The sequence below is a fragment of the Penicillium cosmopolitanum genome (assembly GCF_028827165.1).
Source record: "Penicillium cosmopolitanum strain IBT 29677 chromosome Unknown utg000004l:1.0-4361866.0:1.0-4365735.0, whole genome shotgun sequence".
Classification (NCBI taxonomy): Eukaryota; Fungi; Ascomycota; class Eurotiomycetes; order Eurotiales; family Aspergillaceae; genus Penicillium; species Penicillium cosmopolitanum.
This window is the reverse complement of record NW_026622674.1, coordinates 1,148,330-1,175,836: the sequence shown is the minus strand read 5'-3', so window position 1 is coordinate 1,175,836 and position 27,507 is coordinate 1,148,330. Positions and strand designations below refer to the sequence as shown.

The 27,507-nt window shown below is 51.0% G+C and overlaps 12 protein-coding genes across 12 annotated transcripts; 4 read left to right on the top strand and 8 right to left on the bottom strand.

Annotated features, from left to right (window-relative positions):
* Positions 1-66: 66 nt before the first annotated feature.
* Positions 67-1,321, bottom strand: N7509_001874 (nitronate monooxygenase; the record flags this gene model as incomplete). Its single annotated transcript, XM_056626511.1, has 4 exons — positions 67-357; positions 421-907; positions 986-1,247; positions 1,309-1,321. 4 exons carry the CDS (start codon positions 1,319-1,321, stop codon positions 67-69), a joined length of 1,053 nt encoding a protein of 350 aa, XP_056492306.1.
* Positions 1,322-2,081: 760 nt separating this feature from the next.
* Positions 2,082-3,623, top strand: N7509_001873 (folic acid synthesis protein; the record flags this gene model as incomplete). Its single annotated transcript, XM_056626510.1, has 3 exons — positions 2,082-2,411; positions 2,499-2,707; positions 2,768-3,623. 3 exons carry the CDS (start codon positions 2,082-2,084, stop codon positions 3,621-3,623), a joined length of 1,395 nt encoding a protein of 464 aa, XP_056492305.1.
* A 380-nt stretch (positions 3,624-4,003) lies between these two features.
* Positions 4,004-5,234, bottom strand: N7509_001872 (magnesium transporter CorA family protein; the record flags this gene model as incomplete). The annotated part of the gene is made up of 2 exons (XM_056626509.1): positions 4,004-4,577; positions 4,660-5,234. The coding sequence occupies 2 exons, from the start codon at positions 5,232-5,234 to the stop codon at positions 4,004-4,006; spliced, it is 1,149 nt and encodes a 382-aa protein (XP_056492304.1).
* Positions 5,235-7,653: 2,419 nt separating this feature from the next.
* N7509_001871 (ADP-ribosylation factor GTPase-activating protein) lies at positions 7,654-9,445 on the bottom strand (the record flags this gene model as incomplete). The annotated part of the gene is made up of 6 exons (XM_056626508.1): positions 7,654-7,682; positions 7,771-8,088; positions 8,141-8,832; positions 8,903-9,086; positions 9,163-9,298; positions 9,380-9,445. The coding sequence occupies 6 exons, from the start codon at positions 9,443-9,445 to the stop codon at positions 7,654-7,656; spliced, it is 1,425 nt and encodes a 474-aa protein (XP_056492303.1).
* A 348-nt stretch (positions 9,446-9,793) lies between these two features.
* Positions 9,794-10,610, top strand: tim21 (the record flags this gene model as incomplete). The annotated part of the gene is made up of 3 exons (XM_056626507.1): positions 9,794-10,251; positions 10,308-10,362; positions 10,425-10,610. The coding sequence occupies 3 exons, from the start codon at positions 9,794-9,796 to the stop codon at positions 10,608-10,610; spliced, it is 699 nt and encodes a 232-aa protein (XP_056492302.1).
* A 349-nt stretch (positions 10,611-10,959) lies between these two features.
* On the bottom strand, positions 10,960-12,555 carry N7509_001869 (L-fuconate dehydratase; the record flags this gene model as incomplete). Its single annotated transcript, XM_056626506.1, has 4 exons — positions 10,960-11,562; positions 11,628-12,233; positions 12,336-12,440; positions 12,511-12,555. 4 exons carry the CDS (start codon positions 12,553-12,555, stop codon positions 10,960-10,962), a joined length of 1,359 nt encoding a protein of 452 aa, XP_056492301.1.
* Positions 12,556-13,320: 765 nt separating this feature from the next.
* Positions 13,321-15,875, bottom strand: N7509_001868 (uncharacterized protein; the record flags this gene model as incomplete). The annotated part of the gene is made up of 5 exons (XM_056626505.1): positions 13,321-13,413; positions 13,477-14,988; positions 15,048-15,646; positions 15,708-15,770; positions 15,854-15,875. The coding sequence occupies 5 exons, from the start codon at positions 15,873-15,875 to the stop codon at positions 13,321-13,323; spliced, it is 2,289 nt and encodes a 762-aa protein (XP_056492300.1).
* Positions 15,876-16,157: 282 nt separating this feature from the next.
* On the top strand, positions 16,158-17,975 carry N7509_001867 (DUF890 domain protein; the record flags this gene model as incomplete). The annotated part of the gene is made up of 9 exons (XM_056626504.1): positions 16,158-16,237; positions 16,311-16,358; positions 16,429-16,504; positions 16,561-16,571; positions 16,620-16,718; positions 16,775-16,848; positions 16,916-17,045; positions 17,096-17,450; positions 17,517-17,975. The coding sequence occupies 9 exons, from the start codon at positions 16,158-16,160 to the stop codon at positions 17,973-17,975; spliced, it is 1,332 nt and encodes a 443-aa protein (XP_056492299.1).
* A 203-nt stretch (positions 17,976-18,178) lies between these two features.
* On the bottom strand, positions 18,179-20,977 carry N7509_001866 (Glycoside hydrolase superfamily; the record flags this gene model as incomplete). The annotated part of the gene is made up of 1 exon (XM_056626503.1): positions 18,179-20,977. The coding sequence occupies one exon, from the start codon at positions 20,975-20,977 to the stop codon at positions 18,179-18,181; it is 2,799 nt and encodes a 932-aa protein (XP_056492298.1).
* A 632-nt stretch (positions 20,978-21,609) lies between these two features.
* Positions 21,610-24,347, bottom strand: N7509_001865 (putative APSES transcription factor (MbpA); the record flags this gene model as incomplete). Its single annotated transcript, XM_056626502.1, has 3 exons — positions 21,610-22,289; positions 22,346-24,041; positions 24,108-24,347. Coding segments are annotated over 3 exons (2,616 nt in total), but the record flags the coding sequence as incomplete, so codon positions are not given.
* Positions 24,348-24,714: 367 nt separating this feature from the next.
* N7509_001864 (uncharacterized protein) lies at positions 24,715-25,729 on the top strand (the record flags this gene model as incomplete). The annotated part of the gene is made up of 2 exons (XM_056626501.1): positions 24,715-25,242; positions 25,319-25,729. 2 exons carry the CDS (start codon positions 24,715-24,717, stop codon positions 25,727-25,729), a joined length of 939 nt encoding a protein of 312 aa, XP_056492296.1.
* A 562-nt stretch (positions 25,730-26,291) lies between these two features.
* N7509_001863 (putative glutamine-serine rich protein MS8) lies at positions 26,292-26,918 on the bottom strand (the record flags this gene model as incomplete). The annotated part of the gene is made up of 2 exons (XM_056626500.1): positions 26,292-26,708; positions 26,793-26,918. The coding sequence occupies 2 exons, from the start codon at positions 26,916-26,918 to the stop codon at positions 26,292-26,294; spliced, it is 543 nt and encodes a 180-aa protein (XP_056492295.1).
* Positions 26,919-27,507: the final 589 nt, after the last annotated feature.

Here is a 27,507-nt window from a genome sequence, read left to right as displayed (position 1 = left end):
TGGTCTTATTGAACTATGTACTTGTGACCGAGTATGCTAGATGAGACAACAAAAAAAGAGAATTATTTACAGCTTAGCAACCATCTTTTCACCCTTCTTCAGGAGAGCAGCAGCATCGTGAACGAGCTCATCAACGATAGCCTTGGCGGGCTTCTTCTCATCGACAACAGCGGAGACCTTACCCATCAGATAAGGACGGGCGTTGTCAAGGTAGTCATCATCGACGTCATCGGGCAGGTTCTCGAAGTCGTGCTCGACGGGGATAACACCCTTGGCAGTGAGCTGCTTGATCTCCTCGGCGCGGTTATCTTCCCAGTTCATAATGTACTCGTTCTTGCGGACGCGCATGGGGCGACCCTAGAGTAATTGTTAGTCAGTTACACAACGTTAATACAAATATCAATCAGGGTGGTCACATACAGTGAAGATAATGGTACGGATGTTATCCTCGAAGCCAGCGGTACGGACAGCCTCCTGGTGAGCCTTGGGGGCACCGGCCTCATCAGCCAGGATGAAGCGGGTACCGATCCAAACGGCGGAAGCGCCGAGCATGAGAGCGGCAGCAACAGAGTTACCGTTGTAAAGACCACCAGCAGCGATGACCTGCACGGGCTGACCGGTCAGAGGGCTCTTCTTGCCCTGAACGAGCTTGGCGACGGCGGGAATCAGGATGGTAGTGGGGACATCACCGGTGTGACCACCGCCTTCACCACCCTGAGCGCAGATAATATCAACGCCGACAGCGAGGCACTTGGCAACGTGCTTGGGGTGACCGATCATGTTCATGCAGAGGATACCAGCGCCGTGCAGCTTGTCAACAACAGCCTTGGGGGGGGACACCGACGGCGGAGACAAAGAGGCTGGCGCCCTCCTGGATGACGATATCGACGAGCTCGTTGAGCTTACCCTTGGTGTAGTCATAGCTGGGAAGAAAAAAATCATAAGTTGGTGGATACCACCGGTATCACATGGGATGAGAACTCACTTGGTCTTGCGAGCGCTGCCGCCGACCTGGGGAAGCAGCAAGTCAACACCGAAAGGAGCCTTCTTGTCGGTCAAGTAGCTCTTCAGCTCAGCGATCTGCTCCTTCAGCATCTCGGGGGTGTATCCAACACCACCGATAACACCCAGACCACCGGCGTTGGTGACAGCAGCAGCCAGCTTGGGGCCGGCCGCCACGTTCATGCCTGCCAGCAGAACGGGGTGGTTGATCTTGAGCAGATCGGTGATGGGAGTGCGGATGACCTCTGAGGCAGAGACATGGTTAGCAAGAAGATCTGATATGAGAGATAAGATGGTGGAGCATACGAGGAGAAGCCATGGTGGATGTGATGTGTGGAAGTGAAAACTGGAAGAGAGAAAGAATCCGGGGAAGGCGGACACCTATAAGAAGCAGTCAGCCGAGGCGCTTTCACAGATGATCGCATGAGCCTCGGCCCAGATTGAGGAGGGGGCTGACACCTAACTCCAAAGGCATCAAGGCATCAAGACGGTAAGGCGGTAAGGCATTCAGGCAGAACTTCCGGGGAAGCACCGGATCTCCTCACGTGCACCCGGCCCCTTCCTCCGTGATGGCAACACTAAACTAGGGTCTTCCTAATTGAATCACCACAAGGATGGGCTCAGGGGCACTGTACCGAGGGTCTGGCCATAGTCTATCAGCATGGACTTGTGCTCGCGAGATTCTCTCCTCACCACAGCCATTGAGATCGGTTAGACGGTTACCGTTACAGCCGGGGACTCCGCATTCGACGCGGCATTGCGCTCGGTCTTTTCACGGGTATTGGGCTAGAAGGCAGGTCCCTGATTATTGATCGCCGAGGAATACTTCCAAGAATTGTGTCTAACATATAGTTATAGTATTACTTCCTCTGCGCGTTCGAGTAGGTTGCCTCCGCAATTCCCAATTCCCAATTCCACTGTTTCAATTTCCATGTTGCCGCAATGGCGTTATCTATCATTTATCTGTATCGCCCCAGAAAAAAAAAATTTGCGGGACGCCATGCATTTTTTACATCCCTTGTTCCACTGCACATCTCTTACCTTCGATTCAAAACTAAGCCTAGCTAGATCAATCTCCTATGCGCGACCCGACAGTCTTGTCCTTGCGCAGTGAAGATGTCCACCCGAAGCGTATGACCCCGCTATCGTACTTGAAAGCTTACGCGCGGAGATTTTCTTGCGGGCAAGAGCCGCGCCTAGGTGCCAAAATGAATGTGCAAGATGGCCTGCAGACTCACCGGGCCTTCATTGCCCTCGGTAGTAATGTTGGAGACCGAGTGGAAATGATTGAAAAGGCTTGTCTCGAGTTGGACCGAGCTGGTATCAGGGTCAAACGGACGAGTTCTCTGTTCGAGACAACCCCGATGTATGTCCTTGATCAAGGTACATTCATTAATGGAGTTTGTGAGGTATTACTCCCCTGCAGAGAACCAAATATTTTTTCTTCTTTCTTTGCCTCCTTTCTCCATGCTTTGACTTAAACTAACTGCTTCAAGGTTGAAACAACCCTCGCGCCCATGGACCTTTTGGATGCCCTTCAGTCTATTGAGAATGAACTAGGTAGAATGAAGTTGATTGACAAGGGCCCGCGCTCTATCGATCTCGACATTCTACTCTATGATCAAGAAACATTCTCCCACGAACGCCTGAACGTTCCGCATAATCTCATGCTAGAGCGTGATTTCGTGCTCCGCCCTCTCTGCCAGTACGTCATGATCTGATACATACTACTACAACCTCGAACCTACCCAGCTAATACAATCAGACTCATCCCTCATGAACGACCACCTCAATCTGGCAAGAGCTCCAAAACATACCTAGATCATCTCAAATCTCTGCCACCCCCAGAGCCAACACCATACTCAACAACGCCAATTTCTCCCCAATTTCCCGCCATCCACGCAACAGACCCTAAACGCAACACACACGTCATGGCTATCATGAACCTCACTCCAGACTCATTTTCTGACGGTGGAAAGCACGCCCCATCAGACATGACCTACATCACTGAGACTGTCCGCAACTTCATTGCCCACGGAGCCACTATCATCGACATCGGCGGCGAAAGCACACGACCAGGATCAACGCCCGTAGGCGCAGAGGAAGAAATCTCCCGCGTCGTCCCCGCAATTAAACACATCCGCACATCTATCCCCGAAGCCGCCAATATCGCCATCAGCATCGACACCTACCGCGCAAGCGTAGCCGAAGCCGCCTGTGCCGCTGGCGCCGATATTATTAACGACGTTTCGGCGGGTACCCTTGATCCCGAGATGCTACCCACCGCAGCCCGTATTGGCAAGTCCATCATCTTGATGCACATGCGTGGCACCCCGCAAACAATGACCAAGTTAACCGACTACCCCGACGGAGTCATCCCCAGCGTTGCGGCCGAGCTGCATCAACGCATCGAAGCTGCCGAGGAAGCTGGTATTCGTCGCTGGCGCATCATTCTTGACCCAGGCCTGGGCTTCGCGAAGAATCAGCCGGAGGATTTGGAGATTCTACGTGAGTTGTCTCGACTGCGGGAGGTAGAGGGACTTGACTGCTTCCCTTGGTTGATGGGTCCCAGTCGGAAACGATTCATTGGTCACATTACTGGCGTGAAGACCCCCCCGTGAGCGAGTTTGGGGTACTGCAGCTACTGTGTCGGCTAGTGTGGCCGGTGGGGCTGATATTGTTCGTGTGCATGATGTACATGAGATGTGGCAGGTGACTAAAGTCGCGGATGCGATATACCGTGTATAACAAGGCAAGCAGGTCCTCTTGATTGGGGACTGATGATTTTCCTTTTTAAGTTCAACATTGCATAGGGCGGACTGAGAATGCTCTCTTCATTCACCATGGAGCTCAGCTGGTCCAACTCGGCGTACAAAACATTTGGTATTCTTCAACTTCTTCTGCATATCAACAAGCCACTGGCATTTATGTATTCTTCCAGCATATATTCGCGCTAATAAATACTATATTTCCAATATTTATGACTGATCTCGGGAGGTAGCTATATAATCCGAGCTTTCCTGAGAATGAACAAAAGTAATACTGCGACAAGGATTTCGAATCCCAAAATTCCACACCACCACGCCACATTCTTGACCTCCTTACCAGGCACCTCGACGTTCATACCAAAAGAAGCCGTCGTGACCTGCATGAGTACAACAATTGATCCAATCGCAGTGAGACGGCTGAGGGTTTCAGCGATTTGATTGCGCATACGAGTAGAATCAAACGCGATTCTGCTCATGAATTTAGTTTGGGATCGCGACAGCATCTGCTCTGCGTTGGTCAAGTGGGACATCATGGTCAAGACGTGGTCCTGGATATCGCTCAAGTATGAAGCGACATCGGAAGGCGAAGTGCCCAGACTACTACAGTGACGGGCGAAGCACCTCACAACATCCGTTTTATCGTTGAGCAGGTGACGGATGTGAGTGACCTCTTTGCGGTATTTGTGGATGTTCTGCAAAGCAAGACCGATGTCGTCGGGCTGGGTTATATCCAGTGTGTCTTCGGTTACTTCCACGCTTGTCGTGACTCGGTCTATGAGGGGTGCGAACCCATCCACGATATCATCACTTCGGAGAGAAAGTTAGCTCATGGGGACTGACAAAGGTAATCGAATATTGCACACGGTTGGTGGGGGAGGTGGGTGCGTACATAAGAGCGTAGCAAATCCAATCACTAGTCAACGACAAATGACTCTGGTGGTCGTTGATGCGGTTCCAGACATGCGCAGGGTGGGGGGTTTCATCAAAAGTAAAGCTCAAAATGCTATCGTGAAACACGACGCCATAGAAATTATCCGAGTCGTCCAGATCTCCCGCGACAGCGTCCGGCTCGAGAGGAAGCCGCAAGGAGACAAAATAATAAGGACCAAAGAGCTCGATCTTCTCTCGGACTTCGCGCATTTTTATATCCTCTGTCGTGAGGGGGTGAATATCCAATAACCGCGACAGCGCCTCAATATCCTCATTAGACGGTGATGTCACATGAAGCCACCAAAGCCCGAGATGCACGCCCGTTTCCATGAGATGATTAAAGGGGTCACATAATGACTGTAACGAAGAAAGATTGTCGGCATGGGCGACGCAGTTCAGCCGAGTGCTGAAGAAGCTATATCGTCTCTCTCCCTGGGCAGAATCTTGGTTATGGGGCTTTTCGTTGGCGGCAGTATCTTCATTATTGGTGGCAAGGATGGACCGTCGCAAGCGGAAATCATCCATCAGCCCCATTTTGCAAGCGAGAGTCGAGAATCAAGCTGGATTGGCCCATATGGAAGAGGTGTGATGGTTGGGAAATAATAGTAGGACGAAGGGCCCAGGAGGTTGCAATGGCATGCAATATGACGACTAATACGGTGGTGAAAAATTGCGGTCTAATGCGGCGGTTCAAAAGTCTCGGCATTGTGGCGGAGCCCGCGGAGACGGGGAGTATATTCTACCCCCTTACTTTAGCCCCCGCGTCACAAGCCCCCGTCGTTGAGCGAATTTTGTAGCCCAATCAGATGGCATTTTGTTCATTTACTATTCACCGTCAGTTATATATGATCTATGGAGAAATTTTAGTTAGTGAGTACGGAATAGCCCGATTTACACGGTTGGTGCCTCAGGCTTAACACTGAAATGGGTTGCATCATGCCAAGAAACTAGCGGTTCGTTTAATTCTGCTTATTGCATGCAGTTGAATGATCATTTATATTATGTTCGGATATAGATCGAGGATTTCAGGCCAGATTTATGAGATAAATAGTGAAATACTAGCTCCACATTATTGGAGACAGGCATCATCCGAATTTTGACGAGCATAAATAGTGAGAAGACGTTCAGCCGCAATACGAGTACGAGGCCACAGAATGGAATATAGTACATTGTGCAACCAGATGACCATAGTTAGCTACCGACTTTCGAATGCTATGGCCAGACGCTTTTAACCTGGACATACCCTAAATCATACACTGGTAAATGGAAAGACAGGGTTAGTACCTAGGTACTAGTATCATGAGATATTCCTGATGCTCACTGGCAATACTATCGATTCTCGTAGCAACCCATAGTATTTTATGCCTCCCGATCTCCCTCATCATTGGCCGCATTTTGTTCCAAAAATTCAATTAAACAACCAGCATTCTTATAAATCTCCGTTGTATCTCAACGCCAAGATATCGGTTGAAGACTTTCACTACGTAATTATTGTCCGTTTGCTATTAGCAATACTATCATTTCCGGCGGCGGCCTCCATTTCGAGATGCGGCCCGCAGATACAGCTGGTGGAATACTTTTTTCTTTCTTCTATCGCAACAACTTGAACTTGAAATTCTAGTAATACTACTCAACCTCTTGCTGTGTATCATACTGCCCAGATATATTTCACAGAATCTATCCCATCTGCAGATATCCAGCACACCCTTTTACGCTTTTACACTCACTACTTCAAGTTCGAGCAGTCGATCAGCTTCTATCCGAATGACGTTGGAAGAATTTTTCACCGGCCATGGATCTTTCTGGCATAGAAGATTTCACGTTGGAAGACACTACGGCAGGTGGGATATTGATAAACATGATTATACCACACATCTTCGGTACGGTAACACACGTCCTTTTATTTGTAAATACTACGGCCGAGATATCTTTATTCAAATCATCATCGCCGATTATAAGCTTCGTATGAACGCCCAGCAGCAGGAAAGGATCAAACGAAAAATTGACGGTGCCTGCACGCCCAGCGACTCCAACAAAGATATGGTCAAAGATTTGCATGGTCAACTTTACAATGTTCGACTTGAGTGGAACGACGTGTCATACAAACTCTACGAAGCAGAGTCCATGCTTGATACATACTCATCGAAGCATAACTACGAACATTTGCACAAGAAGCCCAGATGGTACATGCGCAAAAAGTTGATTACAGATTGCGTGGGCCGAGATGGATGTTGCAGTCGTGGCTGTGGTTGTTGTGCGCTCCGTGCTACGAAATCTTATGAGAGAGGCACAGGCCATTGCACAGTGGAATGCTCATGCTGCGTAAGCCATCGAGGTTCTGAACCGACTAGAATTGAAAAGGCAGAAATATTCAGGGGAATGAAAAGTCGGCTTGAGAATAAAAATGCGGCTTACCTTCTGAATATGGCGAACGCTTACTTCTCGAAGCCTTAGTGAACATGTTCTTCTGGAGGGGGCTCTCAGTCATACTAGTAGTATTCATTTAGCTAGAATGCAATTATGAGTCTCAACTTGCTATTCTGATCCGTGCACTCCATATGGCTTCACTTGTTCCAAATCAAAAGGGGGTGCAAAGCGTATCCGTTTATTTTGCGACTGGTTCGAAATCATACTAAGGAAAAGACATAGGAAGTGACAAAGGGAATAAGGTCTTGCATATTCATCCGTGTGGTATGGCGAAAACGAGACAAAGCAGAAAAAACAAATGGTAAATAAGGTTCTTGAGCATCCACCCATCACCCGAGCAGAGGATCTCCAATAACTAGATATCCGTGACGGTGGTCATTTTAGGCGAATGAACAAGAAGGGGGCCGTGGTTGATAGCGAGGTGTTGGACGGGCCAAAAGTATACGTCACACATCACAAGAAGGGGGATCAATAGTAGGCTTGCTAAGTAGGTATTTGATATGACAATAATATGTAGTCATGGCATTTAGTTGTTCAGGTAGTTGCGAATGGCACCTATGCTCAGCACGGTCAGCGCACAAACGTTCCGAATACTTTGTATATACTGGAAAAACTAGAAGAAGAAAAAACTAGAAGAACTGACCTTGAAGCTTGGTAGCCCCCTCGCCGACAATGTGAGACAAGTTCTCGAGGTCGTCTCCAGCAGTGATTCCGAAGCGACGGACAAAGTCCTTGGCCGCGTTTTCGAGATCGCCATAACCGTCATCCATCGCAGGGAGCTCATCCTCGGGCCGGCCGAAGTATGCATTGCTGGAGATCGACGTCGCACCGCCGAAGTCTTGCAGTCGCTGCTTAGCCTCAGCCTGGGCGTTGGGATCGAAACGCTCGCGACCGAAGTATTCATCAGACGAGATACCCTTCTGGGTGCCGAAGCGTGTCCGGGACTCAGCAAGCTCCTCCTCTGTGGAAAATATTAGCTGCTGACTGGAAGAGCTGGGATGGGAATTACATACCATTCAAGGGGGACTTGGCAGCGCCAACGGCACCAAAGCCAAGCTTCTTGGGAGCCGCAGGCTTCGACACTTGACCAAATCCAAGTCTGTTCATACCCATGCCAAGTCGCTCAACGTCACTAGAGTTGCGCTCGTGGGTCTTGCTTTGTGGGCTGATAGGGGCGGGAGAAGCAATGGGAGCGGCCGCAGTGGCGGCTTTGGCCTTTGCATCGGCCTCAGCCTGCTCAGCTTCGGGGTCGTAACCAAGCTTCTCGATGCGGTCGGCCTCCTCCTTGGCCTTACGCTCCGCCTCGTCGAAATCAATGTCACTGGCGACCACTTTTTTCGCTCCGAGCTTGGGCGCCTTCTTGGCTCCCAGAACGCCACCCTTCTTAGCACCGCTGGCCGTAGAAATCTTTCGAGTAGAGGAGGAAGGACGAATGGCAGTCGGGGCAGGAGATGAAGCCTTCTCCTCGGACGCGGACAGAGGAGATTTTGAGCGAGATCCGTTTGCGCCGGCGTTCAGGAAAGGGGATCCGGTTCGGCTCACGACAGGTGGCGTTCCAGTGCGGGATGGAGGGTTGCTCGGGCGTTTGATGGAGGGCTTGTCCCAGGAAGAGAAGAAATCGTCATCTGCCTCAGCAGGAGTGTTCGAGCCGTCGGATGGAGTGCCAGCGGGCAAGTCGGTAATGACCACCTCCCCACTGGGAAACCTAGATCAACAATAACCATCAACACCAATATTCGAGGTTGTCCAATGTTCGTTCAAGCGGGTATACTGACTGTTGCGCATCCGCCGCCGCACGTCTCTTGAGCTCCTCCTTATATTTGACAGCCGCATTGGAGGTATACTTGACCTTGGGATCCTTGCTCGCCAGCGCCGCAGATCCACCGTGCGACTGGAAGTACTTGGTCGCCGACTCATTTCCGCCCACCTTCATCACTCGCAGCTGTTCCCATTGCCATTCTGAATCGCATGTGTTAGTCAATTTCGGGCGTGAGGCGCTAACGGATCGAGGGGGGCGAAGATCACAAAAACATACGGTCGAGGTTGGTCGAACGAACAAAGGAGATGTGGACACCGAGGTTGCGATGGTGAGCCGAGCAGTCGAGGCACAAATAGATACCGAGTGGGACTGATGACCAGGTGGGATTCTTAGAGTTGCAGTCGAAGCAGACCTAATCGCCAGGATCATATTAGTGACCAATGCTCTGAATAACACGAGGGCCGCACCGGGGATGGCGGGGTGGTGTGCGCACCTTGTTTGCGGGCTTCAGCTTCAGCTTCTCAAAGATCTTTTGAGACTGCGCCTTGGAGGCACTCATGGTGAACTGGAGGGGGAGGGGAAAAGATGCCCAGCAGTGTTAAAAAAAGAAGCCGAGACTTGGGGAGGAATGGCGAAGGATGAACGTGGTCGGAGTTGGACTGGACTGGACTGGACTCTGTGCCTGGGTGTAATTTGCAATCTGGTGGTGGCGCCGAATGCGTGTGGAGTGGCCAGTGACTACCATTAACTATCGGAATTACGCCACCCGACTTGCAAAATTACCGTATTGTAACTTTCACAAGCACGTGAGCCCTCGCTATCGGCCGTTATCAACTCTGCGGCATTGGGGACTGCGCCGCATCACGGGCATGACGGCCTTGCTTTTGCTTTTGAACGCACGTCCAGCATGAATCCTCAATATTTGCGTGCTCTCCCGAGAGCCCCCGTCAACCTCTCCACTGCTCTGCGTTCCTCATCCCGTATCCCGTACGAAATCACACGAAGCTATGCCACCCAGAACGATCTAGGCTCCGGGCCTCGACCAAAGAGGAGGAACATCACGGTACTGTCGGACGATGGAAGATACGAGTGGGGTGAGCTGAGCGGTAGGGAAAAGGTGTCGCGTGCGACTCAACAGTCCGTAAACTTTATGGTTGTGATTGCTGGCGCAGTTCTCACGGGTGGTGTCTTCTACCTTTTCTGGACCGAGATTGTCTCGCCAAACAGCCGAACCTGGCAATTTGAGAAGGCTGTGGATCGCATCAAGGAAGACTCTCGATGCACAAAGCTACTTGGAGATCGGAGACAGATTAGGGCATTTGGCGAGAATACATCGAGCCGATGGCAACGAAACAGGCCTATTGCGTAAGTCGCATGAACTACTTATACACGTTGGACCTCTCGCTAATAAGTTGGCACAGCACTACCGAGGAGAAGGATCGATTAGGACGTGAGCATCTTCGTATGAACTTCCATGTAAGAGACTAAACTCCAGCTCCCATTCCGAGACTATTTCTTTTTCTAACTATACTCTTCAGGTGGAAGGACCCCTCAACTCTGGCGTTGTCGTCGTACACATGATCAAGCACCTGGACAAAACCGAGTGGGAATACCAACTCCTTGCCTTGGATGTCAAGGGACACTCACGCATTGTCTTGGAGAAGGCGTCGGAGCGACCCAGTGTGGCCAGCTCTCTAAAACTCTTTGGTATCCAATGGCGTTGAGCTATACATACTGCTGAATATCCTCGGCTTTGTGCTTTTCTCGTTCCTCATCTGAATGATCTGATGGATCGGCTAAAATTGAGCTATAACGGGGGAGATGCCCCTCACCCAGCGTCTGCCATGCAGCAGTGCTCTCTGTACTTTTATGGCTGAGTCCTGGGCCCCCCACTCAGACGATGTCTCTAGCCTCATTGATGTATTATATTCTACACCACAGCCATGGTGCAGTCTGCCAAATAAGGCGAACAAATGAAATACCCTACCAGAACCAAAAGACTGAAACTGAATATTTTGAAATATAGATATTGACATGAATACACGTAAGGACATTAGGAAAAGTTATTTTAATCTATACCACCCGAGGTCCCTCCAGAATGTCCTTCGCCTCCGCTGACCGCCACCAACTCTTACCCTCCTCACCAGGGAATGCAAACGCATCCATGCTGTCGGCCTTCATCTCGACACTGTAGCCCGGCTCCAGGGGAGTCACATAGTAACCGTTCTTGACGCTGGAGGGGTGCACGAAGTGCTCGTGCAGGTGATCAACATATTCCAGGACACTCTTCTTGCCGCTAACGACAACGTAATCGATTGTGCTCAGGTGCTGAGTGTATTCAGGGAGGCCAACACCACCAGAGTGAGGCACAATGGGGACACCGAACTTGCGAGCTAGCAGGAGAATCGCCAGCACTTCGTTGACACCACCAACACGGCAAGCATCAGCCTGCAGGACGGTCAGAGCACCGGCTTGCAGAAGTTGCTTGAAGATGACGCGGTTCTGGCACATCTCTCCGGTGGCAACACCAATGGTGCCGTGAGGGGTGTTCTCGAGAGCCTTTTTAATAGCGGCGTGGCCGAGGATGTCGTCGGGGGAGGTGGGCTCTTCAATGAACCAGGGCTTGAACTCAGCCAGCTCCTGCATCCAAGTGATAGCCTCGGGGACGGACCAAACCTGTTTCAGATCCAATTAGTTTTCATGCATAATATGCGAGTTGCTAGACTATACGAGAGACATACCTGGTTAGCGTCAACCATGAGGATGTTACCACGGTCGTAACCAATGGCCTCACGGGCGATACGCAATCGCTTCTTGTCATCCTCCAAGCTACCACCGACCTTCAGCTTAAAATGCTTGTAGCCCTGAGCAACACTCTGGTCCAGCAGGCTCTTCAGCTTCTCCTCACCATATCCCAACCAGCCAGCACTGGTAGTGTAAGCAGGCACAGCTTGGCTAGCCTCAGCTTCACGGATACGGTCCTGCTTTCCGCCCTCGACCTCCTTGAGCAGAGCAATGGCCTCTTCGGGGGTGATAGCATCAGTGATGTATCGGAAGTCAATGCAACGCACGAACTCCTCGGGGGTCATATCCGCAACAATACGCCAGACAGGCTTGCCGAGAGTCTTGGCCCACAGATCCCAAAGGGCATTGACAACAGCTCCAAGGGCCAGGTGAATGACACCCTTCTCGGGGCCGATCCAGCGTAGCTGGCTGTCGGAAACCAGGTAGCGCCATGTCTTGCCCCAGTCAGCGGTAAGCTCATCTAGATCCTTGCCAACGACGAGCGGGGTAACAAGGGAGATGGCAGCGCAGACGATCTCGTTTCCACGGCCAATGGTGAATGTCTGTTCCACAAGGGTGAGTTAGCTAGTGTCTTTGCGGGGTTGCTCCGATGAAACCGAAACCGAGTTGTGGGGTCTTGAACTGGAAGGTAAGGAAGGTCGTACCATGCCGTGTCCGCTGAAGTCAGAGTCTGTGTTGATGATACAGTAGGCAGCAGAGTAGTCACCAGCTGCGTTCATGGCATCAGAGCCAGTCTTGTCGAGGGAAGTCTGTAGACATGGTTAGTGAAAGCCCGACACAACACACGGAGCAGGAGTTTGCGCGAGAAGTTGAACTTACGGGAAACCGCACATCCCGTGTGGTGAAGCCAGTGATCTTGACCATTGTGACTGAGGTTCAGTGATTGCAATAGTCGGATTGAGTTCAATTGCGCGCGGCAGTGTTTTGTTGTGCAATGACAATGCAGGACGTAGAACGTAGATATGCGGGGAGTGTTTCCGGGGCAAGATCTACCGCGGAATTGAAGCAGAAAATGTTCAAGAAAACGACGGAAAGGGGGGGGGATATGGAAAATATGGAAAGAAGAAAATATTGAAAAGTGAACCGGGAGAAATTTGCGACTCGTGGCCTGTATATAGAGGCCTGTCACCCCCCCACGCGCAACGATAATTCCCCTCCTCACCCCTCGTTTTGCCCCAGTGGCCTCCATTTTCATGGGGGTTTAGTCCAATCGAAGTGTCTGGTTGATGGAGAATCTTTTTCCACCAATCATAATCTCGGCTGGGAACTCGGGGTAACTCCGGACGCGGGGACCGGATATACTATTTCCATTAATTATCCCATCGGATATCCATTGGCTAGTAGTATTGCAGTGGACTGGCCAAAACTTGGAGGGCTAGGTAGTAGTAGTACTAGTAGTACCTAGTAGCGCATCTAAACACTATGGGCACTAATATTATATCTAAAATAAGGCTGATGGAACTTGGACTTCATGGATATTTAACGATGTACTACATACAAACTCCATCGTAATTAATTGCAAGGAAAGGTAGAGCATTTCTACCGATATAATCTGCTTGAAATGCCTTATGGGAATATGAAATATCAGTGCCTCTTCTAACTTGGCCCCAAAGTCCTTTAGAGCAGCCCTTAAGCCGACAGGCCGCGCTTCTCGCTCTCCGAGAAGAAGATAATCATACGCCAAAGTTTGCGCACAAGCACCTCGGCCTCCTCGTCCAATGCCTAAGAAATCACTGTTAGCAATGCTATTTCTCCACGGTTTTTAGATAGAATGGATGGTCTCACCTCTTCCAATTGCTCCACGAGCTCCTGGGGAGATCCGCGTTGCCGGATGTGCTCCTCCACAACGTCCACAAGCATTTGCTCCTGCACACCAAGATATTCGACGATCTTCTTCTCGACGAAAGGCTTGATCTGGTCGCTGATGACGGCGTTGTCCACGAATTCCCACTTGACCTCCCACTTCCAGAGGCCTTCCTTGTTGGCCGGAATCTCTGCGGCAAGTTGGCGCGCAGCCTGGGCTCGTTCCTCGTCCGACAGACCAGCAGCCTCGGCAGCGGAATCGAACTTGATGGGAATAAGAGGACGGCGGACAGAGCTGGCGGGCTCTTCCTCGTCCTCCAACAAGCCCTCGACTTCGGCAACCGTGCGACGGCTGGTCGCGGCCTGGGCTTTTTGTGCAGCTGCGCCAAGGGATAGCTTGAAGCGTTGGGGCTCTTCGCGGGGAGCTGGAGCGCGGGCCTCGAGCTCCTGCGCCTGGCGTGCGAGGAAGTCGTCGGCGGCTCCACGGGCCTGCTCTTGTTGCTGAGCCGAACGAGCAAGTTCGCGCTCCTCCGCAGCTCGATCAGCTTCATCGATGCTAATCTCACGAGCACGGAAAGCAGCCCGACTACGGAGCCACGCGCCGCGATCTGCGTAGTATTCAGTAACCTTGCGGCTGGCCTCCGTATCATCATTCCACTCCTTAAGCCTCTCATCGGCCTCGTCGTGGAGAGCCTGGAGCTTGCCGTCTTCCTCCTTGTCTCGCTTCTTTTCACGTTCTAAAGCGGCTGTACGACTGCGCTCCCGATTGAGCCAGCGGCGTTCCTGGTCGAGGAATTGCTTCTCTTGCTCTGCCTTGCGCTTATCTTGACGACGACGCTCAAGCTCCTCGTCGCTGGCATCGGAGTCCTCGTCCTCTCGATCATTATAGGCTCCGCCTCCGTTCATGCCGCCGTTAACAAAGGACACGCCCTTCTGATAATCCTTGGGGATCTGCACACCGAATCCCTTCGGAGCTGCTGGGGCGTTGGGCATACCGCGCTCACGTGCACCCAGAGGAATACCATTGGCGCCACCAGCAGGACCACTAGGAGCCGAGGCTGGAGGAGAGGTGAGACGATTGTACCGCGAGCCCGAGTTCCGGGCACGCTCCATTGCCTCGATTTCTTCCTCGCGCTTCAGCCGCTCGATATCCCGGCGATTGCTTCGCTCACGGAAAGCCGCAATCTCCTTGGCCACATTTTCGCGCATCTCAGGAGGGATATCAGCCAGTTCATCTTCTGCAGTGATGGGAATGGTGACGACCTCGCCATCCTTAGGAGCTTCGGTGTCTTTCATTTCGATATCGCCTTCCCTGTCGAGAGTCGAGATGTCTTCCTTTTGGATTGGAGTAGCCGGATGAAACAGGCCGGACAAGACGCCCTTCAGGTCGCTGCGGGCAGTATCAAGGCGTTTTTGGAGTTCCTGGGGATCCCGCTCACCACGGCTAGCAACGAACTGCTCTAGATATGTCATAGTACTCTCATCAACAACAACCTAGCAAATAGTGTTAGAAATGCCTTAAAAAACAACGGAATAGAAGCGCGTATACATACCAAAAGGGTGCTCTTTTCGACTTCCTTCTCCTCATCGTCATCACCAGTGCTAGGACCCTGGCGCTTCACAGGTACCTCGATGTCCTTCAACACCTCCACAGCAATCTCCAGGCTATCAGGATCCTCGAATTCGGCGAAACCAAACCGACAGGGCTTTTCATCGGCATCTGTGGCACGGATCCAACGGCGCAGCTTACCCGCCGATTGAAGGATTCGTTCAATACCATCATCACCACCAACACCCTCCGTAATTCCCCCAACAAACAATGTGCGCACAATTTCATCCCGGGTCGGCGGCTGGAGCTGCATCATCGAGTCGCGGCCGTGGTGGCGCGGGTTGTCATTACTTGTCGATCCGAGACCTGCGCGCCGGCCTGGACCCTCAGGTCCTCGTTCACGGCCGCTCTCTGGTGCTGTAGGCTTTGCGGGACCCGAGGTACCTAAACGAATGACTGGTGCGGAGAAGTTGATGTTCGGCATGTTCGGGGGCGGTTGGAAATTGGCCGGGAAGCCTCCGGGGCGACCAGGTTGTTGGGCGTTTGCTTGTTGCATACCCGGAGGGGCACCAGTACCGGGTGCGGCCATGCCTGGAGGTGGTGCTAGAGCCAGTCAGCGTTGAAGCTTTTGCGCGTGAGGTGGTCTTTTCGAAACGAAACTTACCCATTCCCGGGGGTGCAGCAGGGTATGCGCCATACTCGGGGGCTCGGCCGTATAGACCAGGAGCTAAGAATCAAGTCAGCTTCGAAGAATCCAAGCGATTGCAGGGCCTGCGAGATTGAGGTTGATGATTGAGAAGAGTCACTCACGTTGTTGGTAGGGATTGTACATGTTGCCGGCGCTTAAGCCAGGGTGGCACAAGTGGTCTTCTTTTCTTTCGAAGTGACCTGCTGAATCGCAATTCACTCAGACGTCAGATCAAGGTGGAATTTCGACCAGTACTCTGTAGAGATTCCACGTCGCGATGCTCAGCTTCAGGCGCGTTGCGGGCAAAGAAAGTTGGAAGGTTGCGGGTTTAAAGACGGCCCGTGCGGTCACTTCTTGGCGCGGGTTCAACGGAGCCGCCTTCTCCAGCATCAAACTAAGACTTGTACTACATCTCAACTTTCAACCATGGGCTCTTTCCGAGATTTATACAAGAACGATGTCGATTTTGCTGCATTGTCCTTGCAATCCAAGGAATTTGCGCAATAGTACGTATTCAGCATTCCTTATTCGTTATCCCAAGAGATCGGACGCAATCTGATGCAACCTCATCACCTCCAGCTTGAAACCAAATGGCCAGCTGGACTTCAATGATTCAGATGCAGTGAGGTAATATCATGGTCCCGGGTGATCTAAACCTTATAAGGTCTGTTCGAACTACAAGCTTATCGGAATGTAGGCAATTGACAATCAGCCTGCTCAAGCAGGACTTCGGACTTGATGTGAAGTTACCAGAAGACCGACTCTGTCCACCAGTACGTATAGTGTGCATGAAATCCCGAGCAATTAAGCCAACGAAGAATATCTGCAGGTCCCAAACAGGTATAGGTGATCTTATTCCCTCGGACGAACATGGTCTAAATGTTCCAGGTTGAATTACATACTCTGGTTGCACGATATTGTCGAATCGACGTCAAAGACATCGAATATCGGAAATGACGCTGAAGAGAAAGTCATAGGTCTTGACATGTAAGTTCGACACCTGAATCAGAAAGAGCAACTCGAACTCAGCTAATCGTCTCAAGTGGAACGGGATGTTGCAGCATCTACCCGTTGCTCGGATGCAAAACCAGACCTTCCTGGGAGTTTGTCGCCACCGGTACTATATCTCCATTCTCTGGTATCTGCTGCAGTGCTAAAGCTTTCTTTCTCTTTCCCTCTTTTAGACATTGATGAGAACAATGCACGAACTGCACAGGAGAATGTGAAAACGAACCAGCTCGAATCTCGCATTCGAGTCATCAAGACAGACCCCAAGGATGCCCTCTTCCCACTGGACAAGATCGAGCAAAATAGGTATGAATATTTTAAACCGAGTCAAACACCACCGTCTAACAAGGGAAAAGCCTCGATTTCACAATGTGCAACCCCCCATTCTACACATCACGCGAAGAAATGGCCCAATCATCAGAAAGTAAATCACAGCAACCCTCATCAGTCTGCACAGGCGCCGATGTGGAAATGGTCACGAAGGGCGGAGAAGTCGCATTTGTCACAAAAATGATCGATGAGAGTCTCGATCTTCGAGATCGTATCCAATGGTACACTTCTATGCTTGGAAAACTGAGTAGTGTTACCGTTCTGGTCGAAGCGCTCATCAAACATGGTAATCACAACTATGCCGTGACGGAATTCGTTCAAGGGAGTAAAACTAAACGTTGGGCTTTGGCCTGGTCTTGGGGAGATCGTCGTCCTTTCATGGTATGTCGTCCACCTCTGCCTTATTGGTTTTACATCACAGGTTCTCGCTTCTAACACACCTTGCAGAGTGTTGCTAGGGGGATTCCTGGATTCCCTAAACATCTACTTCCCTTCCCTGCTGAATATAACTTCACACTCCCAAGTGAGATCTCTATTGACGATGCGACAACATCGATGGACAAAGAGTTAGAGTCGCTTCGTTGGTTCTGGGAATGGGATCAATCTCGCAGCGCTGGCGTTGGATTTGCCACTGAGAATGTTTGGTCAAGACAAGCGCGTCGGAAGATGAAATTGGCTGGACAGGGCGGTTCTTCTGCGAAGATTGATACTGTCCCGGATGGGGTTGCTTTGGGCATTCGTGTCGAGGCCAAGCTTGTTCGGGGCCAGTCGGATTCTTCGAATAAGAATGAAGTACAGATTGTGATACACTGGATCCAGGGTATGGATAGTGTGTTGTTCGAAAGTTTCTGCGGGATGTTGAAGAGAAAACTGGAATTGAGCAAGCCACAAGCATCCGAGAAATAGTTAAAAGTAGTTGAATTCCACGCTGGATAAAAAAAATACTTACTGTCTTTCCTTCCATCCTGCTCTCATTACTGATTGATAAGTCCCAAAAGTAACGCAGTAGGTACGAGTAGATATGATAGAGAGAGTGTAGTGTCGTGGAACATAATCACAATTCTAATGCTATAAATGTATTTTCAAAGTTAATTTTGCAACGGACGCACTTAGTTTCCAGTGACCTCGCCCTGCAACTCCTTCAGCCTCGTCCATCCCTCAGAGTCTTCCCAGAAGTCTTTGCCCTTGCCCATAATTCCTCTGATAGCACTCCGCGCCTTGAATCTCCAATCACGAGCAACCATCTCAGTCTCTCCATCGGCGCCCTCTTCTTGACCTTCCTTATCCATCGGTCCATACCGCGCATATCCCTCGCGCACAAGTCTCTCCGTGGCACGGACAACCTCTAACCAGGGCTTCTCATCACCCATCTGGAATGCACCTTGCGCACAAGCAGCGACAGCAGCGCGCCAAGCCTTCTCTTGAACCTCCAGTGCGCGGCTGGGTCTGTTGCGGAACATCTCGACGCGGGAAACGAGCAGCCAGAGAGAAGCAGAGTGGGTGATCAGTGGGACAACGCTATCGTCAATAAGAGAGAGGATTTGACCCGGGATAGTACCCGACCTAAAAACGGGACCAGAATCAGATTGAACGTATAGAGATTCGTAATCGAAAGCCGTGACGAGAACGTCGACCAGCATAACCAGAATCGGACCATCAATACACTTCTCGCCCTTCTTGGCGCCGAGAATTTCAATTACTTTCTTTTGCGCAGTGATGACATCGCGGAATGGTGTTGAGGGAGGCGGGATCGAGGCTGCTACTGTTAGGACATTGTCCCAGATTCGAGCGTCGGTGTTCTTGAGTTGAGCGGCGCGTTGGAGAGCAGCTAGGGCCTCGCGTTTGCGCTTGTGGGGGTCGGCTTCGAGTTTGATTTCTTCGCCTGTGCTTTCGTCGATTGTGACTTCAGTTGTCGGCTCTGGTTCGGGTTGGTGCATGATCGCCGCTGCGAGGTTACTGTAGGCCTCTCCGTCGGTATCGTCTAGTTGCACGCAACGGGTGAAGGAGGCTGCGGCATCTTCCCACTTTTGGAGTTCGAGTTGAACACATCCATATGCAAACCAGGAGCTGTGATTGAGGCGGTTGATCTGCAAGCTTTTGCTGTAGGCTTCTTCGGCCTTCTCGAGCGCTGGTGGTTTGAGGGCCAGGTAGTGTCGAGCCAATGATCGTTGAGCACGAGAATATCTTTGGTTGGAGACTTCCCAAGCACGCTCATACATTTTTTCGTCCCTGTCGATATCTCCCAGGATGCAGAATAGGCGAGGCGCATCGGCAGGTAGAGGTGACCGCTCGGGGCCCTCGAAGAGCTCATTATCGTCATTCTCATCTTGGCCCTTGGCTTCGTATAGTTGACGGCGCACCATAGACTTACCCTTCTCTTCCCGCTCGGTAGCTGCATAACAAAGGGCTGCTTCGGCCCACATCTGAAGCCTCTCGTAAATTTCAAGAGCAGTGCGAAGACCACCCAGCTCGACCCAGCGTTTGGCCAGCTCAGCCTCTAACTTCCATCGGGTTGAGAAGTTCATAATCCAGATATATTCGAGTCGACTGGCAGCTGGGGCAGACTCGTCCTTTTCAGGGCGTGGAAGGAAGGTTGTTGGATCCGATGACGGTTGTTGGGCCGCCGAATCATTAGTAGCTGTGTCCGCAAGGACTTGATCAACAAGTGCTTGCATTTGTAGAACAGCTCGCTCAACAGTGCGGGCCCGGTAGCCTTCCACTCGGCTGCGGAGAAGCAAAGCCTCGGTATAAATTTGCCAGTTAGAGCTTCCGCCTTCCAACACTCTGGTAGCGTATGGCTGGGTTTCTTCCCGGGTCAGTCCGTTCTCTGGGGCAGTGTTGGTGATAGCGGAGGCCATAGCGAGTAAAATGGCAGAGTCCACGGGGTTGAGAATAGGTTGGTCATTGGGGTCAACTGATTGAAGAGCAGGAGAAAGGTCATCCTGAACAGTTCCGGACTTTTTATCGGCGAAGGAGATAGCTTCGAGGAGGGTATCATCATCCAGATTCAGTTTCTTGGGACCAGAGGCATTGGTAGAATCCGGTGTCACATCAGCGCTCTTTGCCAGAATCACAAGCTGGCTAGTGTCGCGCTCTTGGAACTTCGTTCGCTTTCCCATCTGTCCAGTCAGGGCGAATTCGAAATTCCGAATTTTGGACGCCTCATCAATATCCGCTCGTGCCTTGCCATCGGATCCATGGTGAGTGTGGATAATTGCGCGCTCCAACAAATAACGACTCTGCTCTTCAGTGTTCAGACCAGCCTTGGCCAGTTGTTCGGTATCCTTGTAGATCGCATCCTGCAATGTACTTGTAACTTCAGAAAGCATCTTCTGGTGGAGGAAATTGACGCGCATTCGCGCAGTCTTTGCTGCGATAGAGCCATCGAGTTCGGCACCTGTAAGCAATCCCTTGGCGACTGAGAAGAGCTCCGGGTTTGGCGTCAACTTGTAGGCCGCTTCTCCATCAACAGACCAGTCGCGAATGATCTTGTTTCGAACGGTACGGATAGTAGCGATATCGGTTCGCAGGGCAGTGGGGAAAACGATATCGGACGAGCTGAATTCTAGAGGAGGGCCGGTAACATTTGACTGTAGGAAAGCGAACAGTGCAGCCAGGCCGATATGCAGGATCTGCGATTTTGTTTGTTCCGAGGTGAGTCCGTCGGGGGACGATTGGAGAGCAGCGCGGGCTTGGTCGGCGACAAATGCGGTATAGGAGGTTTCGTCGCTGGCAACTTTCGCAATGGCATTGCTGTCGGAGGCTTCGCGGCCCAGAAGTTTCTTCGCTAGCGGTAGCTCGAGAATTGGGACAATGTTGTCGGAAGTAAGGTGGACAGGATCATATTGGTCTTTGAGAGGTGCATCAAAGACGCTGTTCAGCGTGGAGGGGAGGGGGGACTGGCTCATGTCGAACTGCTGTCACCAAGATGTTCGATCAAGGAAAGCTAAGATCCGACACAACTTGAGGTCTCCGCGGGGTCTTCTCTCGAAAGTGCGATGGGAATGGAATACGACCCCGCGATCTTTTTTCGATTTTTTCTTTATCGATAGCGTGTGTACAGAGGTGGAAGTGCGTGGAGTGAACTGTTACCCGCACATATTTGAAGTATAAAAAAGTATTGCCACATCCACCCCACCTCAACATCATCAGTGCAATTACTAAAGTACACAAAGATAAAAATCTTCAAGAATCGAACCATTTACATACCATCCCTCAAGCTCTATGAAATATTAGTATGATACTCACTGAGTCGCCCGCGCATGCCCCTTGAGGCGTTCATTTTGTTCCGGCGTTCCTTTACGCGCCACTAACCACGGACCTCAAAAACTGGACTGTACCTGTCAGATGTACATAGAAAGGATTTGTATTCAGAGAAAGATACAACACATGCAAATCGACAACAGCCGAAGACCTCCCGGGTATTTGTATCGTACAAATGAAATGCAATCAACGCCAACCATAAACCGCCCAAACGCTCAGGTGCAGAGAGAGAGAGAGAGAGAAGACAAAATAGAAAGGAAAATAGATGGCTGCTTTATTACCAGTCCTGTCCACGATCCCGCATCAGGATCTCAATTGCCTCATCCTCTGGGACGGGGTTATCGTTCAACTCCTTGACACATTGTGTCAATCCCTCCGCCGCTTCATCCACTTTGTCGGCACTCCAACCGGTACACGCCATCACCATGCGACGGTAGTTCTGGCCTAGGACAGCATTCTTTGCCTTCAGGCTATCAACTTCCGCTGTGAGTCCAGCGTTGAACCCCCCGTAGCATTTCAGTCGGTGCTCGAGCATATCTGACGATGAGAGATTTGCTAGGAAGGCAATTTGCTCTTTAGAAAACCCGGATGAGGGATCAAAAGTATCCGCGAACACTTGATCAAAAGTTTCTAGATTCACTCCACAATTCATGTCTGCGTTGCCGACAACAACGATTCGTGAAGGGTCAAAGCCTGGTGTACCCTTTAACGCAGCCAACAAGCCCTCGGAAGATCGTTCCAGGTTTTTGATACGTCGGTCAATTTCCACCCGGTCAGAAGATTTCAGTTTCAACCCATCCAGTTGTTTCTGCTCTATCTGGCGAGCCTTGGCAGACTCGCGGATCTTAGAGTGCCAGTGATCAAATTTTTCTTGTTTTTGACTCAAGCTTGAAGCTAGGTCGCGATCGATACCCCCGAGTGCTTCCTCGACCATTGTGCTAATTTGAGACATCGCCGCTAATAATCAAAGTTAGTCGTGAGGAGAAAGACCTTAAGTATTGAGAACACCTTACCCTCAAGAATTTCCTTTTTAGATTTGGATAATTGGTCAATGAATGTATCCCCCTTTTGTGATTGTGAGTTTCCATCGACCATATCAACGCCAACCCCATAATCTGCAGGTCGCAACCCGGTATGATTAGGAATATGGGGATCGGCGCCAACTTCGAGAAGTTGTGGAACTAATACAGAGCGTGCACGACCTGCCAGGTTCAAAGCCGTATCACCTTGGTCATCTCGCAGATTCACAATCTCAGAGATAAACCGCCCCAGGGAGATAACATCGTTTGCGGAAGCCCCATTTTGTACACCGTTAGTAGGTGCAATGATCCCTCCATGTCGTACTATGAACTCCAGCAATGACTCAAGATAGTGCTTGGCAGAGACATGGCCGCCGCCACCGGTCGCTGCCATGACGGCAATGTGGTGCAGAATGGTTCGACCACTGTAATCGACCATATCGATTGTCGGTGCTAGTACTTGTAATAGGCGGGGGAAACTCCGGTAATCTAAGTTGTTACGAGTTCCCACAGACTTCTGCAATGCAGTTTCGCCTGCAAGGTTCACTCGAGAAACACTTGCACCTTTCGCTACCAGCGCATTTACCAGTGGCATACGTGCAAGCATTGCGGCCCAGTGTAGAGCATTGTTTCGATATTCGTCAAGCGGAATCTCGAGATCTTCACCGCTCAGCTGCATCAAGGCAGGGTGATTGGAAAAGTCCTTAATGCGCTTGTCGAGGAAGAGAGTCATGATGAGCCTTTGCTTCTGGAAACCTTCTGGATCTGAAGCAGGGGCCATAGACTCAGCACCACGCTTCTGGCCATCATCAAGTGGCGGTGGAGGTGCAAAGTCCATGTCCTGGTAGAAGGAGTCATTAGGCTCTGTCGGGGTGGGTTCGTGCAAAGATAGGTTAGATGGTTCTCGATGTAAGCCGATCGACTGTAAACCATGGTGCGATTCAGAGCGAACGCGTTTACGAGGGGGTTCAATGAAGTCATCGTTGTCATCATGTCCCTGGTAACGATTTTGCAGACTGCTGAATCCACTATCGGACATATACATGCTCTGTTGACTGCTGAAGGCCATGCCAGACTCTTGACTGCTCATATGTTGTGACTGCGATTGCGACTGCGACTGCGACTGCGACTGGGGTTGGGATTGGGACTGGGATGGTTTGCGAATCACGCTTGGGCGACGACCATTGGTGCTTGGCGAATCGAATCGGGCTTTGCTGATCGCGTTGACAGCTGTTGCGGCGGTGCGTGAAATGTTCTGGAAAAATGTTCCTTGTTGTGGCTGGGACATGCTCCGGTTCTCCGCACCGTTATACAATCTCTTTCGTTGTGCAGCCATGGCTTGTTCTTTGGTAGGCGTATCCAGTGTTCCTTGTGAAGGGGCGCCGGGGCCGTCGGGGCCCATATCGTACTCGAGCAAGGGCCGCAGCATATCTTCGACGTTGTACTCTCGGCATAACTCCACACCCCTTTGGTAGTTGACCCATGTCCCTTGGTATTTTCCATATCCACCCTGAACCTTCTCATGCTCGCCGGCCGCAATTTCCTTTTCCAGAGTTTTTGTTCGTCGAGCTTTGGCCACACCAGCCACCTTGAGGATCTGAGTGGCATTTAGCCAAGAATCGGACCGCCGCTTCATAACCGCAACTCCATTCACTTCCAGCTCATAAACAGAAACATTGGAGTAGACCGCCTAGATGTTTAACAGTGTCAGTTGGGAGGGCACATGGGAGGATAATATTTGATCGAAACGACGAACGCGATAGATCTGCGGCTTGTATTCGTCCTGGTAGGACACATTCGACCCATAATCGTTTTGGCCATCGTATCCTCCAAAGCTACCGCGCGAGACACCGTTTGACATATTGAAGGACATTTGTGAGATTTGCGGCGCTGTAGGAGTAGGGCGGCGGGTGGACGTCAGGGATTGTGAGCCTGTTGAGGGCGTTGTTGTAGTCTTTTCTGTCCGTATATGATGCACTACTCGGCGAGTAGGGTATGCTGAGCGTCTCCCAGTCGGATCAGCATAGAACTAATATGACCAGGGACGGAATGGTGAGTGGGGAGGCTTACCGGGTTAAACGCGAAAAGGAGGCGCGTGGTGGCTACCACCCTCTCTGAAGGGAAAGCGCAGCAGGCCTAGACAGGAACCATACAATATAGTCTCAAGATGCGGGAGGAACAAAGACCGGAATGTGTCAAATCGAATTGCGATCGGGGATCGGACAATGCAAGGCTGGATTTCCTCAAGTCGCGGGGTTGGAAGAGGAAAGGGCGCGTTCCGTGTCACGGGTTTGCCGCCAAGGTTTTTTCGCGTCTTCGCCGTTTTGGGCCACACACTTTACTTCTTTCTGCCTACTTGCTCGATGGCGTCTGTTCCCAAATCAAGGATCACTGATATCCCATGGCACCATCTTCTGCGTGCCTCTCTGCGCGAATGTACCTGTTTACCGGACCCCGTTGCCCGGTCTTACATGCGTGACTTTGTCCTGGACCGATATCGCCGCGCGTCTGACCACTCCAGCCGACCAGAAACCCAAAAGCTCCAACGAGCCCGCCAGGGACTGTCAATACTTCGCAGAGCCAATGAGGGTTATCAGCTCCCTCTTGAAAAGGTCTTATTTCTCTCATACGGTCGTATTGGCAAGCGGAGGCAAGAATTGATACACGACTTCATCAAACCCCCCATACCAAAGGATACAGCTGCGGTCAAAGCACTCATCGCGGAGCCCGCCAAATTTGAAGACGGTTGGGAGCCTCCAGAGTTAATGACAAGTCTCGCAAAATCTCAGATGAACAACGGAGTGGTTATGACGGTTCGTCGTCGGCCACGGATACAAAAACTCGAACCACCTATACCAGAGAAGAATTCCTGGGGTCGACCAGTGCCTAAGGTGCGTCGAAAGAATATCCGCAGAAAATGGTATCAGGCGACGCTGTATTCCCTCTATCCCCCCTTTGCCAAAAAAGGAGCTTGGTATCCTTGACGGGCTATTGTCAAGAACTATCCCCTGGAAGCCTGTGGAGCGGCGTATACTCCCCACAACCCCTTCCCCATCTTCCACCACTGATAATACCATACTGGATTTTCTGGTAGAGGGACCGCAAAAGGGCCACACATTTCGTGAATATGTCCTTGGCCGGCCACACAAATTCACACCCAGGTTCATGCAGCGCCAATGGAGGCGCATTTCCGCACTGGTGCCTCGCGTGTACCATATTCCCAACTCTGATAAAGCATATTTCAACTGGGATACGCCGAAGCCAATGCCGGTTGTGAAATCGTCCGTCGTCGCGGAAGCAGACGTGGATGATATCTTTGGAGAAAAAATCGACCCACCTCCGAAGAAGGCCAAGCACCACACTACCCAGGAGAGTTGAGCTGAAGTGTCCACAAAACTCCCGGTACACAACTCCACCACCATTTGTCAATTTCGTGTATACTACCCATTAGCATAGCGCTTCATTCGATGCAGTTCTGTATAATATTCGGCTCGGACAGGGATCAAATGATCGGAGTACTTAGGACAAAATAATTTACATGCATAGAGAATATCGGAGAAAGGGACTACAAATAACAAACCACTAGTATAAGCAACTATAAGAACCTTGGATAATCTGAGGGAAACGTCCCGGACGTTCACTCAGGTGTCAATTGATTTCAGTAAAGGGTATAAGAATAAAGTGCTGTCGAACATGGAAGTAATCATCATAGTTTCGTCGAACAAGCCAGCCAACCACCCACTCAGACTCAATCACTCGAGCTAGACGAGCTAGACGAACTCGAAGAGGAGCTGGAGCCCTTGCGCTTGTGATGCTTGGACTTCTTCTCTTTCTTATGCTTCTTGTCCTTCTTCTTCTTGTGATCCTTGCTATTGCGCGGAAAAAGGACGAGATTAGCCACAAGACAAAGGCAAGAAGGTGGGAATAACGCATTAACTTACTATTCATGGGTTGCCATATTCATACCAACGGCACCGATGGCCGCTCCAGCTGCGCTCCCCAGGAATCCACCTCCCAGTTTGTGGCCAGCGAAACCACCAGCGGCGCCACCGACGAGTGTTGAGCCAAGACCCTTCTCGCCTTCCGGACCGCCGGGCCCAGGTGCATTTCCATATTGTCCCTGAGGAGGGGCGTTCCCGTAGTATGAGGCACTTGCGCCTTGGGGCGGGTACTGCTGTTGATGCTGTTGCGGGGGATAGGGCGAGTGGCCACGGTCTTGCGGGGGACCACCATATCCGGGACCGCCGGGATATTGGCCATGTTGAGGTTGCTCATTGTATTGAGGAGGATAGCCCTGCTGATTATACTGGGGCTCTCCATAGCCTTGCGGTGGCTGACCGTATCCTTGTTGCTGGTGCTGTTATCAAAAGTTAGTATGATGCGTAAGCTCTCAGGATTGAATGGCGCATAGTTCAGAATCATTCATGCGCATTTCTCTTACCTCTGGGGGATAGTAGCCTGGAGGTGGGGGGCCGCCATATCCTTGTTGAGGAGGATAGCCCTGGCCCTGTTGGCCATAATGATCACCACCGTACTGCTGGTTGGGCGGGCCACCGTAATGCGACATGGTGAGAGAGCTGGAGAGGATGTATACGGTGAAGTGAGAGAGGATAGTATGAGGATGAAGAAAAGAAGTCAGCGCAACGGGGAAAGTAATTTAAATAAGAAGGCCCAGCCCGGATGACTGCGGGGCATCAATGAAAGCACCGCCTCGACGCGGTTGAGCCAGCTTGGTTTCGGTTCAGGGGCGCTTAGATCGACTTGCACAGCCTCCCAAGCCTCTCCAGCCTCAGCTCTGATCTTTGGATTACGTGGGTCTCTGGGTTATTTCGGGTGCTCGTATATGAGGAGGGCATCATTGCAGGCTACGCATCTCTTACTGTATCAGGGCATGACGTGATGTGGCTGAACTACAAGACTGGCAAGAAGTGCGAACTATTCCTACGGTCCGTACTCGTAGTAAGGCTCTTTGAACGAGGCGGGGTGGATCGAATGTCAAGATGATACTAGTAGATGCCCCACAGTTGGCAGATTTGTTGATTGATTGATTGATTGATGAAGGCTTGGTGACGGGAACCTGCATGCATTGGCGCATTGCAGAAATTAATCTTAATCTCCGAGGAATAAACTGTGCCATTCTCGCAAAATGATTGATC